The following is an 18,227-nucleotide window of genomic DNA, read 5'->3' on the forward strand; positions in this document are numbered from 1 at the left end:
GCCCTCACACTGTCCCGTTCCCTCTGTTTAATGCCTGGTCTTGGGGGAAATATCAAGCACGGCCAAATAGCAGGTGCTGATGTTTCCCACCAGCCAGGAGCCCATCTTATTTCTGTGCAAGCTGGCAACAGCTTCGCCCTCCTCTCCCTGTGCAAAATGCTTGAGTGCTGCCGTAACTCGCTCTGAGGCAGCATGAGTGGGTCAAACACCAGCTGCTCGCTCTCTCCCCAGCTCCTGTCTGCGTGTGAAGAACTCGATCCCGAGCTGGGAGCCACTCTCCTGCGCTTCTCGAGGCCCGAGGCAGCTATGGAGCTGGAGGAAGAGCTGCTGCTCTTCTGAAGGACATGCAGGGCTGAGCAGGACGCCCCAGCTCTGCAGGAAGGGACAGAGAAGGTGCCACCTTTCTACCAGCGCTGTTTCTTTCAAATTAACTTTGTAAATAATTTATTACAAGCATAACCATGAAGCTTTTGTTACAATAAAAAGTAGGTTACAAATTTCAGTTTAGATTTGCTTTGGGAATCATAATTTTTTTTTTTTTTTTTCAAAACAAAACAGCTGCTTTTAGTCACCCTGCTGCTCCTGTACCCCGCCAGCCACCCCAGGGCACTTCTGTACAGGCAGCAGCTTGCGCAGGCAAAACAGTTTTTGGCCAGTTCTGGTTTTGCAACTGTGTGTGTGGGGAGAAGGGGACACCAAGGTGTGCTGCCACCATCCCCTCCCCAGGGGCAAGAGACTCTTAGTACAACATTGCTGAATCAGACGTGAGCATGGAGAACCACAGCATGATAACAAGCTTTTTCTGAGCAAGCTGAAGCTAATTCCACCGAGTTCTTTGGGAGACTAAAACATAGATTAAAAATCTCCACTCTGCCATAAAGTTTCTATGGGACTGGACAGGGAAAGCACCCCTGCTCCCCTCAGGTGGGCTCCTGCTGCACAGTCACTTCTGGCTTTATTGCCTGGCTCTCTGAAGTCCCTGACGTGCTGAGGAGAAGGGGCTCTGGCTCCAGGGACTTGGCCTTGTCCTGAGTCTGGGTCAGAGGATGCACCATGGACATGTGGACGTTCAGGTTATGTGCCTTCTCAAAGCGCTTCCCACACTGGTCGCAGGCGAACTCCAGCTCCGTCTCTGCTTTGTGTTTGGTCATGTGGTACTTGAGCGACGCGCGCTGCCGGCACTGGAAACCGCAGATCTCGCACCTGCAAGGAAATGCCGATCCTGGAGCCGCAGCTGTGGCCTTTGCTCCTTGTCATGCAGAATGAGCCCACAAGGAGGAAAAAATTGTTGCCCCTGAGGGTGGTGAGAGCCTGGCCCAGGTTGGCCAGAGAGGTGGTGGATGAACCGTCCCTGGAGACATCCCAGGCCAGGCTGGACGGGGCTCTGAGCAACCTGAGCTGGTGAAGATGTCCCTGCTCATAGCAGGGGTGGTACTGGGGGAGCTGGGAAGGACCCTTCAACACAAACCATTCTGTTATAATCTCTGGAGCTGGGGCAGGTGTTGTGGGGGGACATTTAATGCGATTGAGCCAGGACCCTCCTGCTCCACCAGAGTTCACATCACAGAATTACCCCTGTGCTAAGGGCAGCGACCAGGAGAGCTCGGCAGAACGTCCCTGCTCCTCCTCTCCCTTTCCCTAGCTACGAACGGAGGGTTGGTTTGCACTTACTGGAGGGGCTTTGCTCCTGAGTGCCGCATCTGATGGACCGAGAGGTGTTTGCGTTGCTTGAAGGTCTGTCCACATTCATCACAGATATAATTGCGTACCTCTGCAAGGGAAAAAGGGAGAGAGTCAGTGATTCCGCTGAGTTCATACATGAAACGCTCACGCACAGCTGCTGGAGTCGGAATCCCTCCCTCTGCCTCACATTCCCCCATGGTGGCTCATTACAGGGTTACAGGTGAGGCAGATGGTTCTACACCCGCACAGAGTCTTGCACAAGCCTCGTGCAGCCACTCGCTGGGTGTCCGTAATGCCTGTCGCCGGCTGGGACGCACCTGTATGGATGAGTTTCACATGACGCTGCAGGTACCGGTCAATCATGAACACCTTGTTGCAGCCAGGGTGAGGACAGGGCCTCTCCCGAACCTCTTCGTGATGCTCTTTGATGTGTTTCTGCAAAGAAAGGACAGAGTTTCCAACCCCTAAGTTGCATTTTCCCCAGTGACAAACCTGAACACCCCAATAAATGAGACCCCCATCTTGGCAGGCTCACACGTCAGCACTGCTTCACTGTTCAAAGACAGAGATTCGCACCCAAATCTGTCCACAGCAGCGGGGGCTTTACCAGGACACAGTATGGCTCACTCCTGGAGCTGCTGCCAAGCCAGCAGCTGGTGGCCAGAGCAGTGCACAGAGCCAGAGCAGCGCCCGGTGCATTTGGGAGCACAGAAAAGACCTCGGACTCGCAGCAGGACTTTACTTAGCAGCTCGTTGCCTCCCACAGAGCGAGCCTGTGAATTAAATCTATCAGAGACCCTCTCTCTTCACATGGACCCTGCTCCGTAATGCTCAGAGCTGGGGGTCGGAGATGGGAGCGAACCCCGAACGCACCTTCATGCCGTCCGCCCCTCTGTAGACCGCAGTGCAGCCCTGGTAAGGACACTTGTAGATGGTGGGCAGCTCCTCCCTGCAAAGCAGAACCCGTCGTCAGCCGTGTGCACACGCGGGGGTGCTGCCCCCCACCCCTGCTCTGCGGTACCTTTCACATTTGATTTTTTTTTTCCAGCCTGGCTTAGGCCCCGGCTTCTTCCTTATTTTGGGCTCTTCCGCCTTCTTGGCTTCTTTGCTGTCACTTTTCTTGCTAGAAACCCTGCAAGAAAGGAAGAAGGAGGGTGGTTTAATATTGATCTTGGTTTTAGTTCTCCCACCTGATCATCCCCAAGTGTTAAGCCCGGTCTGACGGCTCAGCCTGACACAGGACCTGGCAATGCAGGGGCCAGGGTGAGCTGAGCTGCCCAACTTAGTGCCGGGGATGAGGGACGTGGCCACACTCCAACCCAACAGGGACACGGGTGCTGTGGCAGCGTGGGGGCCCCCTGGCAGGGACAGGGAGGGCACCGAGGCCACTGGGAACGCGATGACGCTGGGCCAGTTGAGCCCAGCTCAGCAGGGTGGGCAGAGCTCTGCTAACCCTGCAGGAAGCAACTTACTTCTTTTCAGGGTACGGCTCAAAGGAGTCATCTGAAGATGCCATGTTCCGCTTCTCATTTTCATCATCGCTCAAGAAGTCCCTGAGAGAGAGAAGACGCCGTTACCAACACCGCACCAGCAGCAGCCGTGATACGTGTTCTGTATTCCCAGTGCATCCGTCCCCCGTGTGCAGCAGCCGAGGCTCCACGTGTTCTCCCCCATAACCTCCCCAAGCAAACAGCGTGGTGAACGCAGCAAAGAGCAAAATTCAGCCCTTTTACCACCAGATCTCTGCGAGGATAATTGAGCCACTGTCAGGAGAACAAAAACCAGCTGTTACTGAAAAGATCTATTTATGGTTGAGGGATGTTGTCACCGCTTCCTGTACTGGGACAAACAATTTGTAGAGCAAGAATGCAATATAATTGTCTGGTGCAGGTTAATTAAGCTGCAGGTCATTCTGTGTTTTCTCATACGCAGCAGCCACAGAGGTTTGAGTTTTCCTTTCTCCTCCTTTTAAGCCCTAAGCCATACAAGAAATGATTGATTCTGAAAACAGGAAACAGGCAATAAACTGTTGGGGTACTTTTACCGTGACAGCTGCCAGATTTAGCTGACGCACCAAAACAGGTCTGTGCTCAGCCACTTCATAGACTGAGAATGATTGGATTCAATTATCGGTTATTGATGAGCCTCACATTAAACTCCTACAATGGAAAGATTTAGCCAAATCTTTGGTCATAAAGACTGCTGCACTGCAGAGTCCATCCCGCTCCCCATTGATTGCTCTCCCCGGGAGCCAATGGGGCGATTTCTTTGAGTGCTGCCCGTTGCTCTCCTGCAGCCCCAACCCCGTGACCGAGCAAACCCTGACACCCCCTGCATGGCCCCTTCCCCAGAGGACGGAAGGGACTGAAATGGGAGCAGGTTTGCTGGAATCAGCCACCAGAGACACACGTGTGCAAACACACGCACATCGCTGTGCAAACCCCCCGCAGCGGAGGCATTGAGGAGGGGGGGTCAGCACTTTGATGGCGTGAGCTCTGGCACAGCCACAGCAGAGCCACTGCCCCACACCGCTGGGGGCCTCGGGGACCAGGTCACCGGTAGAGAAAGAGCTCTCTGAGGCGGGTCAGTCATACTGGCAAAGAAGACATTTAGGCTATTTGAAACCCACTCTTCTCTCACCCCTCAGAAAGGTCACTGAACTCGTCTTTTACCCGCTCATCCGACGTTGCAGCCAGAACCTGCTTCCCACTCAACTGTCCTGGGGAGTGAAGGAGAGAGAACATGGCGCGTTACGAGGAAAAGCAGCAAAAACCGGCCAGCAGATACGGCTGCAGAGAAGTAACTGACCGCTCCGGGTTCACTCGTGGCGGCTTGTACTGCATGAATACACGTGCTCCCTGACAAGTTAACGATTATCTAAACCAAACTCTGCATCTCGAGTGCTCGGAGACCACTTGCCCCCCAGGGACAGGGATAGTCTTGACTCTGGAGGTCCCACCAGCATCTTGTGGTTTCTCCCATGACACCCACTCCATAACCCAAAGACTCATCCCCAGGTGGGTCCAGCTGCTGTTTATCTTTCCACCTCTTGTAGCTGTCAGAGCCAAAAACGGCCCAGCTTCTGCAACTCAAAATCGCTGTTAATTCCCCTCTTCTGGAAGTGGCATTTGGGGATTTCAGCAGTAAACCCATGTTAACTCGGCTCACGGGCCAGCCCACCCAGCTCCCGCTGTTGGACATCACCCAACCCCTCCTTGCTGGAATATGGACAGGGTTTGGACTGAGCAGAAAGAAACCTCTGATAAACATGGTTCTGGAGAACCAGCAACTGTTCCACACTGCTTGACAGGCACACGCCCCCGGCAGAGCAGGGCAGCAGGGTCTCACCCTCTCAATCGGGGGAAACAGCACCTGGGGTGAGGAGAGCGGCTCATTTTGTGCGACGTGGTTGGCTGAATCCATGTTCCCTTCCTCCTCAGCGTCCCCCATCAGAGGTGACTCTCTGGGCAACCTGCGCTCCCCCCAGAGTCAGTGTCCTCCCTGGGCAGCAGAAGTACCCGAGGAGGGGCCCAGTCCCACCACTGCTCCCTGCGCCGGCTCTTTGTCCCTCCCCAGAGGGAACTGGATGCTGAATCCCTTACCTGTGGCACCGCTCAGCGGCGACATGGGCTGCGGCAGGGCTTGCTCCTGTACAGAGGCTGCACTGTCCAGTTGCGAGTGAGATGAATCCCTGTTCTGTGGTAGCTCGTTCTCCACGTTCAGTGGTTCCGATGTGGTCCCTTTGTTTGCAGGCTGCTGGCAAGGGGTTGTCCTTACTGGAGCGTGCTGGGCTTTGGGAGTAGAAACAGCCTCGGCATTGTCTGCCCCATTGTCAGTCAAGCGCTGCGCCGCGCTCTTGTTCCACTCCCGTTTGATGGACCAGGCGTTGTCGACGAGCACCGTGCTACAGTCCGAATCCGTATCCATGACATAGTCATGGCCGTCGCCGCAGCCCCAGACAGCGCGGATGATGCCGCAGTACTCGGAGGAGAGGACGCTGCGCAGGCTGGGCACCGCAGAGCAGCTCCCAGCGTGCGTGTGCGCCCATGACACCAGGCTGTGCAGGCACTGCGGGCTGGACGTGATCAGGTCCACTGGCGGGGGGACAGGCAGCACGGGCACAGTCAGTCCCCCGGGCCAGCAAAGGGCATGGCCACCCACAGGGAGGGACCCACCACCCCCCTGGGGAGGGGACAGGGCTGGGGACCACGGCTGCACTAGGCTTGTGCATCCGAAGGCAGGTGGGAGACACCCCGAAGGTGCTGCAGCTGCAGGCACTGGGACATGGATGGTCCCACTGGCTGCCAAGATCATTGATTTTACAGCTGGAAGTGCATTTTACAGCTGAAAATGTATTTCTGATTGCCCCTGGGAACCAGCCAGAGTGGGCATGGCAGTGCCAAGGGGCGCAGGAACAGCCCTGCCACAGGTCATTCCCCAGCACACGTAAGCCCCAGCCCTTCTTGTCAATGGTATCACAAAAAGAAAAGGAAAAGAGCTCCGGGAGCAGAGACTCACCCAGACAGGAGGCACCTCCTTCCGCACCTGGCTGAGCCTGGCCCGTGCTACTTCTGCAAAAACCAGAACAGCACAGTGGGGTCTCGGGGGTTACGGAGGGACCACGCACCAACACACAGCAAGTTACTGCTCCCAGGAAAGAACTGCCACGTACTTTCCTTTCGACTTCATGTGGCCCGTGGGAGATGCGTTCACCCTCTGGATAAACGTCCTGAGTACGCTGCGACATTTGTAGAACTGCGCGTGGCACTTCTTGCAGACGAACTGGGGGAGTGCGGGGTCCTGCCGCACCGCCACGCCAACCAGCCGCTGGAAGTCGCTGAAGAAGACCTGGTCCACGCGGCGCTGCTTCTCCGAGTTCTCCCCCATCACTGGCACCTTCCCGAACGCATTGCGCAGGCTCCTGGATGAGAACTTCCCGTGGCAGAGGCGACAGTACCCGGTGCTCAGGGCTCTGCCGATTCCTGCCAGGGAAGGACTGAACTGAGAGCACAGCAGGTGGCTGCATCCGAAGGCACCAGCACGCTGTGAGCTGTTCCCCTTGCCCGGCCGCCTGTGGCTTCGGCATGAGCACAGCAAAGCTGGGCAAGAGGAGCAAGCCCTTTCCCGTAACCTCCCCCCGCAGACCGGGGTGCTGCACCACACCCCGTTCACCCCAAAATCAGCCTTTCAGCCCCAACTGCCCCAGCGGGGGAACCTCTTCCTGGCTGCAGCATTCCCGAGGCTCGCTTGCAGATTTGTGCTTTTGCAAACACCATCCCCAGCTTAAGCAGTTCTTCACCCTCCCCAGCCTTTATCTTTAAAGTATCTATAGGCAGCGGTCACATCCCTCAGCCCCTGCGAGCCTGAGAACCCCCACCACTCGCAGCCCGCTAGAGACCCCTTGACCGTGGTCCGGAGCAGGGCAGGGAGCCGGGATCTGCTGATCCGGAGTAGCGGGGCAGGGCACAACGCGTCTCTCCCCCTCCCGGTTCACCGCCCCGCCCCGTCCCGCAGTGTCCCCGCCCGGCGGAGCGCGGCTTCGGCTCCAATCCCCGCTGCGCCTCGTCCGGGTCCTGGGGGACACAGACGGGCCTTGAACCCTCCACCCGCCCGGGACGGGGACAGCGAGGGAGCGGGTCCCGCCTGCAGCCCCGGCCGTGGCGGGGACCCCGCAAACAGCCCGCGGAGCCCGTGGTAGGGACACCCGCAGAACCCCAGGGAGGGGACAGCGGCGGAGACGGGCCGGAGGGCAGTGTGTGCCCGGCCCGGGGGGCTCAGCCGTTGTCACCACTGGTGGTTTGTCCCCAGACACCCGCTCGGGACCGTTCGGCGATCGCGCTCATCTCCCGCAAGCACCGGGAGGTTCGGCCGCCTCCAAACCGGGCCGGACAACAGCACCGGGGAGGGTCCGCGCCCGTTCTGCCGCCTCACCCGCTCCTCACCGGGGTATTTACCGACAGCGGGAGCCCCAGCTCCGCCGTGCAAACGGGCAAACCCGGCCCAGCACAGGCAGACCCGCCGCTCGAGCGGCTGCCGAGGGCACGGAGCCCCGGGAACGGGGGCGGCTCCCGGGGAGAGGCGGCAGCGGCGCCTCCTGCCCGCCGGGAACCGCCCGGTGCCGGTGCCGCGCTCCCTCCCGCCCAGGCCTCACCTGCCTCCGGGGCCCCGCTGAGGGCGCCGGGCCGTGTCCAGGCGGCGGCCGCCGGGGCCCACGCCACGGGGGGTTCGGGGGGCTCCTCCGCCGCCTCGGTGCCGCGAGCTGCCGTGCCGGGCCGCCGTCGAGGCTCGGGACCCGCCGCGCCGGGGCCGCCCGCGGCCGCCAGGAACCGGCCGCGCCGATCGCGCTTCATCGCCGCCGCCGCCGCCGCGGGCCCGGCCCGGCCCGCCCCGCCCCGCCCGGCGCAGCGCCCCCTGCCGGCCGGAGGACCCTGCCGCTGGTCCGGTCCCGCCGCGCTCCCCCCGGGCGCCGCGGCCCGATCGCGCCGTTCCGGGCGGCGGCCGCCATGGCCGCGGCGGGCGGCGACGGGCCCGGGGGGCCCGGGGCGGGCCGGGCCCTGCAAACCGCCATGAAGGCGGCGAGCGGCGCCCTGGAGATGGACAGCGCCGGGCGGGCGCGGGTGAGCGCGGGGGAGACCGGACCCCTGGGCCGCAGCCCCCGACCTGGCCGGCCCTGGGGACACCGGGAGGGCCGGGGTCCCACTGAGGCCGTGGGAGACAACCGGAACAGCTGCGGGGTCCCCGGGCCGCCTCCGCCCCGCCTGGAGACCCGACACCCCCGCGAAGGGCCCGATCCTGCCCCCTGCAGGGCCCGGGGGTGGCGAGGCCCCACCGGGGCTGAGACCCCCCTGGCACCCGGTGCTCACCCCTCTCTCTGGCAGGAGGCATACGTGGAGTACCTGCGGAGCATCGCCCTCATCACCCGGGCCCTGCAGGACGAGGTGACAGGGACAGGTAGGATGGAACCCCCGGCTGAGCCCCCACAGACCCTGTGTCCCCTCCAGTGACCCCAACACCCCGTGTCCCCCCCCCAGACGGCAGCGAGGGGGTCACCCCCGACACCCCAAAGATGCTGAAGCTGGCGGAGCAGTGTCTGGAGAGAGTCAAGTCCATCGTGGTGGCGCTGGGTGAGCGAGGGCTTGGGGGTCCCATTTCAGATTGGATCTGGGGAACAATTTCTTCCCCAAAGGGCTGTGGGGCATTGGAACAGGCTGCCCAGGGCAGTGGTGGAGTCACCATCCCTGGTGGGGTTGAACAGATGGAGAAGAGGTTCTCAGGACATGGGGCAGTGCCAGGAGTGGGTTATGGTTGGACTCAATGAGCTTGAGGGTCTCTCCCAGCCAAAATGATTTTGTGATTTTGGGGAGCTAGGGTCCTGCTTTGGGGAGTGGAGCCCCCCTGGGGGCCAGGCTGGTGGCAGGGGACAGCTGCCCTGTCCCTCCCTCCCCAGGGAAAGACCAGGCCAAACCAGCTGCGCAGGAGCAAAGCGGGGGCCCCGCTCCCCTCCCCAGGCACCGCCGGGTCTTTTCGGACGAGGGAGGGAAGCTCTCCCCCTTCCTGCCGCCCGAGATCTTCCAGAAGCTGCAGATCGCCGAGGCACAGAGCACACGCAAGTACGTGGGACCTGGGGGGGCTGGCGTCTGCCCATATCTGCCAGGGTCCCAGGTTGGCGGGACAGCAGGGCAGGGGTCCCAGGTTGTATCACTGAGCCCTGTGGCGGGTGCTGAAGGCTGGGTCCCAGCAGGGAGCTGACACCACTGGAGGAGGCATCTCTGCAGAACCAGAAGCTGAAGGCTGCCTATGAGGCGCGGGTGGCACGACTGAACCCCAGCCAGGCGCTGCAGAAGACCTCGCTGGCAAGTGGGGAGCCCCAGGGAGGGAGGGGAGAGGGTCCCAGGGGACCCCTTCTCCATGTTGGGGCCGTAGCTTTGGTCAGGCATCCCCAACACACCACCTGCTTCACAGACGCTGTCCCTGCAGCGACAGATGATGGAGAACCTCTTGATCGCCAAGGCCCGGGAGGAGACGGTATCCTTCCCAGGGGAGCGAGCTCTGGGGGGCCCCACGGCCGCACCAGGCTGTGGCAGAGCCTGCGCTGTGCCCCATGTCTGCAGCCCCGCAGCAGCCCCTGTGTCCTGTACCTGGGCTGCGCCCACCCCACACAGGCTTTTGGGTGCCCAGTCCTGTCCTGCTACCCACTGATCGGGGGATGGAGGTGGGAGAGGGGCTGATCCTGGCCCCAGGCTGCCATGGTGGTGCCAGGGCAGCAGTTGTGCCAGGGCAGTGGGTGAGCGGTGCCGATTGGGTGCTGTGGCAATATGGGGGCTGCAGAGCCTTAACTCTGCTGTGGCCCAGCTGCAGCGGAAGATGGAGGAGCGGCGGCTGCGGCTGCAGGAGGCTGCCAACAGGTGAGGGGGGATGTCACAGCGGGGACCCTGGGGGCCACCTTGGCAGGGGCTGTCACCCAGGGCCATTGCATCCACAGGAGGTTCTCCGGCAGCGTGGCCCTCACCCCTGAGGAGCAGGAGCAGAGAGCCCTGTACGCTGCCATCCTCGAGTATGAGCAGGACCACGTGAGTGCACACTATCTGCCGTGGGTGCCGTGGGGACAGGCCAGTGCCGTGGGGCAGGATGTGTGCTGTCCTTGGGTGCTGTGTGGCAAGAGGCCTTGACACCCCTGGGTGCTGCTGGGGCAGGGTGCTGTGCCATCCCCAGGCACCATGGGGGCAGGACACTGTGCTGTGGGGCAGGGTGCCGTGGGCAGGACTCTGTGCCGTCCCTCAGGACTGGCCGCGGCAGTGGAAGGCCCGGCTGAAGCGCAGCCCATCCGATCTCTCCTTGGTCTCGGGGCTCTTCTCCTGCCTCCTCAGGTAGTGCAGGGCTCGGGGGGTCCTGCTCAGAGCGGGGGCCACAGCCACGTGCTGGAGCCCCCTGCCCACCCCTCCCTCTGTGTCCAGCTTCCCCGATCACCCCATCGTGCATCTCCTGCGGCAGCTGCAGTGTGCGGTGTACACCCGCCTGTACCCGGCCGTCAGCCACAGCACCACCGACCCCCCCGCCTCCCCCACCAGCCTCCCCTTCCTCTCGCTGGACGCCGGGGGCTCGTTACCCGCTGAGCTGGGGGGCCGCCGGCTCCGGGCCTCCCGCAGCCTCCACTGCATGTTCTCAGTGCCTGAGCACGGCACAGCTGGCCTGCGGCACAGTCTGTCCAGCACCCCTGTTGCCAACAGCGGCCCCGGCACCCCACCGGTGGAAGGCAGGTGGCCAGGGCCAGCGGCAGGCCCCCAGCCCCCCGAGCCCCCCCGGGAGAGCTCCTTTGAGGACCTGGAGCGGTTCCTGGCATCGCCGGAGGGCTGGGCCCCTGCAGAGCCCCTCGTGAAGGAGCCGGCGCTGCCCGAGCAGCTGAAGGGCATCGTGCGGGACATCCACAATGCCATTGGTGAGGGTCGGGGTCAGGGGCTCTCCCCAGCCACGGGCTCTCAGGGGGAGGAGGGGCGCCCGGCACCCTGTTGTTTTAGCCGGTGTGGACTCAGGGTGCAGGGTAAGGGGGCCAGTGGGTCTCGTAGGCACCTGCTGAACGTGCTGCGTAACTCATCCCTTCCCAGACAGGCTGCTGTCTCTGACGCTGCTGGCCTTCGAGGGGCTCAACACAGCCGCCAGCAAGGACCAGAGCCTGGCGTGCTTGGAGGAGGCGTTTTTCCCCCCACTCTGGGCCCCGCTGCTGGCCCTATACAGGTACTGCAGCCCCGGGGCTGGACCCCCACTGCTTCCCGGTCCCTTCCCCACCAGCCCCTCGCCTCTGTGCCCGCAGGAAGGTGCACCAGCCCCGCGAGGCGGCCCTGGCCCGCAGCATGGAGCGGCACCGGCACGCCAGCCCTGCCGACATGGGGCTGTCCTCCCGGCTCTTCCCCACGGCCCCCGGCTGCCCCGCATATGGCTCCACCATCGAGGACCTGCGCCTCATCCCGCTGGAGACGTGTCCCCGCAGGAAGCTGGAGTGCATTGGTGCGGGGACAGGGGGCCGGGCTGGCAGGGAGACCTTGGGGGACGGTGGGGTGACCCTCAGCACCCGCTCTGTGCCGTAGTGCGAGCCCTGCGCAGCATCTGCGAGTGCGCCGAGGAGTACTGCGGGGCTGGGGATGGCCAGGGCCCCACATCGGCTGCCATGTGAGTGCGGGAACACCGGGTGCAGGGGACAGCGGGGACACAGGGCATACAGGGGACATGGGGGGGCACAGGGGACATGAGGGACATGGGGGACAAGAGGGACGTGGCAGGTACAGGGGACATGGGGGACAGCCAGCCCCATGGCCAGGCCGTGCAGAGCCAGGGTAGTGCCAGGTAGCAGGGTGCTGGGTGTGCAGCTGTGGGGCAGGGGGTTCCTGTTGCTGGTGGGTGGCGTTGGGGCCAGTGTCACCATTGCCGGGGTGACTGACGGTCCTGTTGGTGGCAGCGGGGCTGATGACCTCTTGCCCATCCTGTCATACGTGGTGCTGCGGACGGGGCTGCCTCAGCTGCTTTCCGAGTGTGCTGCCATGGAGGAGTTCATCCACGAGGGGTAGGTGTGGGGGCACTGTCACCCCCTGGCACCCAGATCCAGGGGTGGGGCTGGGGAGGGGAGTGGGGCAGGAGCTGCAGCTTCTGTGGTTCCATGGCTGCGATGTGGGGGCCATGGTGGTGTGGTAAGTGTGGTGGTGTCTTGGCCATAGTGATGCTCTGGCCATGACAGTGAGGCCGTGATGGTGTGGTGGCCATGGCAGCATCCTGGCCGTGACAGCATGGTGGCTCTGGTGGTGTGGTGGCCGCGGCGGTGTCCCGGCCGTGACAGCATGGTGCGGTGTGGTGCAGGTACCTGATTGGGGAGGAGGGGTACTGCCTGACGTCCCTGCAGAGCGCCCTGTCCTACCTGGAATCCCTGCAGTGAGGAGGCGGCACCGGGGGATCCTCTCCCGCCCTCCGGGGCACAGGCAGGTCTCGATCCCCGCGCGGGGGGTCCTCGTGGGGCGACACCGCCGGCGCCGCTGCTCCCCCCCGATCCTCCGGGAGGCGCTGTCGGCGCAGACAGCCTCGCCCCTTTGGGGCGGAGCCTCTGGCGGGCACCGCCCATCACGGTGATGTCACTCTGCGGTGGGCGTGGCGCGGGAAGCGGAAGGGACGCCCGTGCGGGGCCGGGGGCAGCGAACCCGGGGGGCAGGAGGCGGGACTGAGACCGGGGCTGAGGCTGCGGCACCCCCAGGATGTGCGCGGGCTCGGCGTTGCGGCAGCACTACGGGCAGGAGCACCCGCAGCAGTACCGGCAGGAATACCGGCGCTGCCTGGAGCGGGAGCTCCGCCGGGGCCGCCCCGGGCCCTGCTCCGACCCCGCCTTCGGGCAGCGGCTGCGGCAGCGGCTGCGGCGGGAGCCGGCGCTGCTGGGGGCCCTGCAGGAGGACGGCCCGGCCCTGCTGGCCCGCGGGCTGCGGGGCTGCCCCGACCCGGTGCCGGCGCTGCGGGGCCTGGCCTGCGCCTTCCGGCTGCTGGAGCTGGCGGCCGCCAACCTCTACCTCTGCCCCTGGCGCAGGGAGTTCCGCACCGTGCAGGTGGGGCCCAGGGACAGCGGGGGACACGCTGGGGGTGGCAGTGGGGTGGGGGTGCAGTGGGGCGGGGTGCCCGGTGTCCCCAGCTGTGCCCCTGTCTCGTTGCAGACCTTCTCTGGTGCCTACGTGCACTTGCTGCGCCCGGCACTCCCCGAAGCTGACTTGATGCAGAGCTTCAGCCAGCTGGGCTACGAACAGCGTGACAGGCACCGTCTGACCATCTCTCAGCTGCCCCCCGCACCCAACCTGGTCGCCGCTGCCTGTGGCTTCTTTGCCTGCCAGCTGGAGTGTGAGATCCTGGTGGAGGTAGTGCAGCGGCTGCGGCCGCGCCAGCTGCGCCCCGAGGAGCTGCTGGAGGCACGGCGGGTGGTTGGGGACGCGGACGCCTGTGTGGAGATGCTGCAGCAGCTGGGGACAGAGCGCCGGCCAGACGCCGACTGCAGTGATGATGTGGACCTCTACCTGGAGGCACCGGCCAGCCCTGAGGACACGGCGGGAGAGGATGCAACCTCCCCAGCACTGTGGAAGGACCCTGGCAGCCCATGGGACATGCCCAGGATGGGCTGGGACCACTGTGGAGATGGCGAGTGTGGGCAGAAGCTGCTGCCTTCCACAGGCAACCCCGAACCGAACACCTCCTCCTCTCACGTCTTCCCGGAGCTTGGTAGAGCTGAGGATTTGCCCCTCACCATCCCCCAGGAAGCCCCCGCACTGCCCTGCTACCAGTTGCACTCCTGCCTGTGCCCAGGTGCGCTGCCCTCCTACTGCTGCAGCACCTGCCAGCAGCTCCACACCGGTGCCTGCGCAGCTGGGCAGCTCTGCCAGAGCCGGCACCGTGGGCAGGAGCTGCGTGGCGAGCGGCAGCAGCGGCTCTGGCTGCAGCGGACGGTGGTGGACATGCTGCTAGCTGACACCGCTGGCCCCTGGGCCTGACCCCCCGGGGGCTGCCACTGGCTGTGCCCGGCCACCACGACTGGGAGGGATGGGGACAGCCACCGCTCAGCCTGAGGGACACCGAACTCACCCTGTTTGGCCCCCAGGACAGTAGGGTTGTGCTGGGCTCTGGGAGGACAGGCCCCAGCGCTCTCCCCTGTAAGCAGCTCAGTACTCCCAGTAAAGCACAGCTGCCTCGCGGTTTGGTGTGTCCTGTCCTGGGGGGAGGAAGTGGGGAGCAGGGGCTGGACTGTGGTTGGTCCTGGGGAATGGACAGAGTCTGTGGGACCACCCACTCCCACGTGGCCATGAGAGCAGGGCCAGACTCTGCTCAAGGCCAGTTTCGGGAGGCAGGGCCTAGGGGTGTTATTGTCCCTGGGGGGACATGTGACCCAGGAGAAGCAGAGCAGGGTCACAGCTGGACACAAGGGACGAGGCTGCTCACTGCTGCACATGCTTTTATTGATGGCAAAGTCAGGGTAACACTGTGCAGCCAGCATAGGGTCCATGCGGGACAGGGCTGGCCTCGCCAGCACCTGGGGGGGGCCCCCAGCCCTGTCTCTCCTCCCTCCTGCACCTGGTCCCATGCTGGAGGACATGGGATCCCAGTGCTTCCCCAGCCAGCCTGGGGAATTGAGTTCAGGATCCATCCCGGGGGAGGTGGAGCCGGCCAGGCCGGTGCTGTTCTGCGGCAGAAGGCCATCGCAGCCGGCACACAGCGTGCCCGCCACGGGCCAGGGCTCAGGGCTTGGTGCGCTTCGCCTGGCTTTCTGTCCCAGCACTGGTAGCGGCTGTGCGCTTGTTGCGGTGGTGGGGGAAGGTGGGCATGAGCTCTGGCTCGCAGGCTGTGGGGCAGGGAGGGGTCAGTGGGGCAGGAAGGGGGGGTCAGTGAGACCCACAGCCCCCCTGACCCAGCGAGGGGCGACTTACGCAGAGGCTTCTCCTTGAAGTAGGAGCTCTCCAGGCTGTCCTTTGCTGTCGCTCTGCAGGGACAAGGGGACATAGCAGGAACCCCCACCCCAAAGGCACTGACCTGCCCCTGGGGACAGCCCTGCCACGGGGTGACACAAGCAGCCCTGCCCATGCCGGCTCTTACCGCTTCTTGGGGTCATACATGAAGAGGAAGTGGAGCAGCCGCAGCCCAGCCTCCGAGAGCCAGGGGAACTTGTGCTTGAGATTGTTGTAAGGCTGTTTGCGCAGCGTGTACTGGTTCACCAGCGGCAGCCGGGAGAAACCCTGAGGGACAAGAGCGTCAGAGCGGGCAGGGACATGGAGCAGGAGGCTGAGGGGGCAGGGGGCTGGCACTCATTCTCACCGGCCAGATGTTCTCGTTGGGCGTCCCCAGGAGCTGCACTATCAGGTCAATCTGGTGGATCTCGGAGGTGCCCGGCAGCAGCGGCTTGTGGGCCAGCAGCTCGGCGAGGATGCAGCCCACAGCCCTGCAGGATTTGGGGGGGCAGGAGAAGCCCCTCCATTGACCCCCCTACAGGTTTGCAGTGCCCTGGGTCTCCCCTGCCCTCCCCTTACCACATGTCGATGCTGGTGGTCTGGGTCGTCATCCCCAGCAGCAGCTCAGGCGCTCGGTACCTGCACAGGGGACAGCAGCTGCTCAGGGCAACAGTGGCACCAAGGAAGCCCCCACTACACTGCAAGGACTTGCCCACATTCCTCTGAGCCAGTGCAGCCCCCCCAAACTGGCCACTCACCAGAGTGTGACAACTTTGGGGGTCATGGGCTTTGGCGGCATCCCATAGGTGCGTGCCAGGCCAAAATCGGCTGCAACAGAGACTTGAGGTCAGGTGAGCCGTGAGCCCCAGCCGTGTCATGGGGCGCAGCGAGTGCTACAGGCACAGCCACCACAGTTATCGGGGACCTACCGATCTTCACACAGCCTTTGTCAGTCATGAGCAGGTTGGACACCTTCAGATCCCTGCCAGGGAACAGAGCGGCTGGTCAGCACTGTCCTCCCGTTGCGGCCCTGGGCAGCTGCAGAGCCCCAGAGCTAAGCCAGCATGAAGAGAATCTAATCTCATCACTCAGTGGCCTCCCTGCCCCACCAGCTCCTGCACAGAGCTGCCGATTCACAGCAAACTGCCCCAGAGCTTCTCCCTGCAGTGCTGCCTGTGCCAGGACATGGGAGGTGAAGAATCCCCCCACGGTTCGGGGCTCGGCAGGTTCCCCTCCATCAGCCCCATATCCCCCTTTCCCATCACGTTTGTCCTGCTACCCCACCTGTGGATGATGTAGTTCTCGTGCAGGTACTGCAGCCCCTTGAGGACTTGCAGGGTGATGCACTTGACCTGCAGGCAGAGAACAGGAGCTCTCACCTCTGTGAGTGCAGCACCAGCCAGGCAAATCCCAGAGGTTAAACCCCTACAACTGCTTTGGGGCTGCGTCTGTCACCGTTCCGCAGCCTTCCAGCGCCTGTGTCCTCCCAGGAGGAGCTCACGGGTTGGCTGGGGCACGTTTTGTCCACGTACTGTTTCCCTGCCTGTTTGCTCCAGCCCAAAACCCAGCCTGGAAAGTCCCCACTGTATTCTCTGAGCACCAGCTCAGCGCATACTCTCCAGGAATCCCAGCTCACCCCAGCCCTGCCCAAGGTTCAGGGATCACAAAGTCTGGGGATTTTGTGCTGGTGGCCACTGTGTTTTGTCTGGAGCAGTGACACCGTCTGAGGGGTTATGCACCCAAACCTCAGCCCAACTTTTACCTGAGCCTCTGAAAAAGGCGTCTGCATGTTCTCAAGAAGGCTGGCAAGGTCCTGCTCGCAGTAGCCCATCACCAGGAAAATGCTGTCACAAACAAGACGCAGTCAGGGGACTCCCCCAGGAGGTGTTCCCATGCGGGTCTGTGCCACAAGAGGTGGCTCAGGGAACCAAGAAGGGGCTCAACAGCAGATACGGGAGTGGGGTGGGCACGGGGGAGACCCTCACCTCTCCAGGTGGTTCCCCACAACCACCTCCTTCAGCTCCACGATGTTGGGGTGCCGGAGCTGCAGGAGCAGGGTGATCTCCCGCAGGCTGCTGACGGGCATTCCTGCAGGGAGCAACTGCCACTGCCTCGAGCAGGGGCCGGGACACTCCTTCCCACCCCAGGAGCCGTCCCCGCTCCTCCATTACCATCTTTCTCGTTGTCCATCCGCACCTTCTTCAACGCCACGGTCTCATCTGTCAGGGTGTCCCGGGCCCGGTCTGGAAGAGCAGCACAGGCCACGTGCTCAGAACCAGAAAACAAACGCTGTTTTTATTGTGACCTGTCCTCTCAGCCCCAGTGTCCCCCAGCCCCACATGCTCCCCGTGTCAAGATGTGGGTAGATGGGCTGCGGACCCCTCTTGCCCCTGCCCGAGAGCCACACGGCTGCCCTTACACACGATGCCGTAGGTTCCCTCTCCGATCCGGTTCAGCTTTTCGAACTCCTTCACGCTCCGGCATCGTCCCAGCTGGAACCGAACGGCCAGGTCAGAGGTGGCTCTGGGACAGCCCTCGGCGCTCTGTCACCGGGGACACGCGACTTCCACGGGTGGCCGGAGTCCACCCGCCTCACCAGGCAGACCCGGCGCTTACGGACCAAAGCGGCGTTTTGGAAGCACCGCCGGGAGCAGCGTCTGGGACAGAGGCGGCTCCTCCAGCCCTGGGCCGGGCTCCCCGAGGAGCCTCCTGTCCCGGCTGCCCCCGGCTCCGCAGGCACCGCACGCTGTCCGGGGCAGCCACCCTCTCATCGGGCCCTGAGCCTAGCCCGGGCCCTGAGGTCTCTGCGACCCCCTTCCAGCTCCCCCCGGGGCCCCGCTCACCCTGTCGGCTGCTGGCACCTCGAAGAACCCGTCTCCCCGCAGGCGCCGCAGCCGCAGCGGCTGCAGCTCCTCGGCCTGGCCGCTCTCCGCCATGCTGGCCGCGCGCCGCCAGCCACGCCCCCTAACGCATGCGCCGCACCGCGTCCGCGCAGACCACGCCCCCCGCGCTGCCGCCTGACGACGGTTGCTAGGCGCGGCTGGGGCCCAGGTGGCGGGCAGCCTCGCACCCGTGTAGCTCCACCCCCTT

At 63.6% G+C, this 18,227-nt stretch overlaps 5 protein-coding genes across 15 annotated transcripts in view; 3 read left to right on the forward strand and 2 right to left on the reverse strand.

Moving 5' to 3' along the window:
* FANCA (FA complementation group A) overlaps positions 1–507 on the forward strand; it is a 34,309-nt gene extending 33,802 nt beyond the window's left edge. For all 4 annotated transcript variants that reach the window (XM_071814531.1, XM_071814532.1, XM_065848018.2 and 1 more), the window contains exon 43: positions 232–507. In XM_071814531.1, coding sequence (XP_071670632.1) covers positions 232–339 — 108 coding nt within the window. In that variant the 3' untranslated portion in view covers positions 340–507. The remainder of the gene's footprint in view (positions 1–231) is intronic.
* Positions 428–8,054, reverse strand: ZNF276 (zinc finger protein 276). Its single transcript, XM_065848023.2, has 11 exons — positions 7,835–8,054; positions 6,356–6,665; positions 6,202–6,254; positions 5,286–5,777; positions 4,324–4,402; positions 3,156–3,236; positions 2,705–2,815; positions 2,557–2,632; positions 2,001–2,118; positions 1,672–1,771; positions 428–1,203 (listed from the first exon to the last, which is right to left on the reverse strand). The coding sequence occupies exons 1-11, from the start codon at positions 8,031–8,033 to the stop codon at positions 921–923; spliced, it is 1,902 nt and encodes a 633-aa protein (XP_065704095.1). The 5' UTR covers positions 8,034–8,054; the 3' UTR covers positions 428–920.
* Positions 8,055–8,142: 88 nt separating this feature from the next.
* Positions 8,143–13,502, forward strand: VPS9D1 (VPS9 domain containing 1). Of its 8 annotated transcripts, none has more exons than XM_071814533.1 (16): positions 8,143–8,300; positions 8,562–8,634; positions 8,715–8,807; positions 9,131–9,293; positions 9,422–9,536; positions 9,646–9,708; positions 10,036–10,088; positions 10,166–10,253; positions 10,377–10,550; positions 10,675–11,119; positions 11,286–11,415; positions 11,492–11,685; positions 11,766–11,847; positions 12,134–12,238; positions 12,529–12,647; positions 13,365–13,502. In XM_071814533.1, the coding sequence occupies exons 1-15, from the start codon at positions 8,187–8,189 to the stop codon at positions 12,602–12,604; spliced, it is 1,968 nt and encodes a 655-aa protein (XP_071670634.1). In that variant the 5' UTR covers positions 8,143–8,186; the 3' UTR covers positions 12,605–12,647; positions 13,365–13,502. The 8 variants fall into 8 exon arrangements, with proteins under 8 accessions (XP_071670634.1, XP_071670638.1, XP_071670637.1 ...); XM_071814537.1 differs by having other exon boundaries at positions 10,431–10,550; XM_071814536.1 differs by having other exon boundaries at positions 10,465–10,550; positions 10,638–11,119.
* SPATA2L (spermatogenesis associated 2 like) lies at positions 12,918–14,189 on the forward strand. Its single transcript, XM_065848553.1, has 2 exons — positions 12,918–13,259; positions 13,365–14,189. The coding sequence occupies exons 1-2, from the start codon at positions 12,918–12,920 to the stop codon at positions 14,187–14,189; spliced, it is 1,167 nt and encodes a 388-aa protein (XP_065704625.1).
* A 441-nt stretch (positions 14,190–14,630) lies between these two features.
* Positions 14,631–18,113, reverse strand: CDK10 (cyclin dependent kinase 10). The gene is made up of 13 exons (XM_065848152.2): positions 17,981–18,113; positions 17,557–17,629; positions 17,309–17,380; positions 17,123–17,225; positions 16,900–16,981; positions 16,422–16,489; positions 16,067–16,119; positions 15,896–15,965; positions 15,717–15,776; positions 15,505–15,628; positions 15,286–15,425; positions 15,120–15,172; positions 14,631–15,034 (listed from the first exon to the last, which is right to left on the reverse strand). Exons 1-13 carry the CDS (start codon positions 18,071–18,073, stop codon positions 14,931–14,933), a joined length of 1,095 nt encoding a protein of 364 aa, XP_065704224.1. The 5' UTR covers positions 18,074–18,113; the 3' UTR covers positions 14,631–14,930.
* Between the last annotated feature and the right edge of the window lie 114 nt (positions 18,114–18,227).

This window comes from Patagioenas fasciata, chromosome 13 (assembly GCF_037038585.1).
Source record: "Patagioenas fasciata isolate bPatFas1 chromosome 13, bPatFas1.hap1, whole genome shotgun sequence".
Taxonomy (NCBI): Eukaryota; Metazoa; Chordata; class Aves; order Columbiformes; family Columbidae; genus Patagioenas; species Patagioenas fasciata.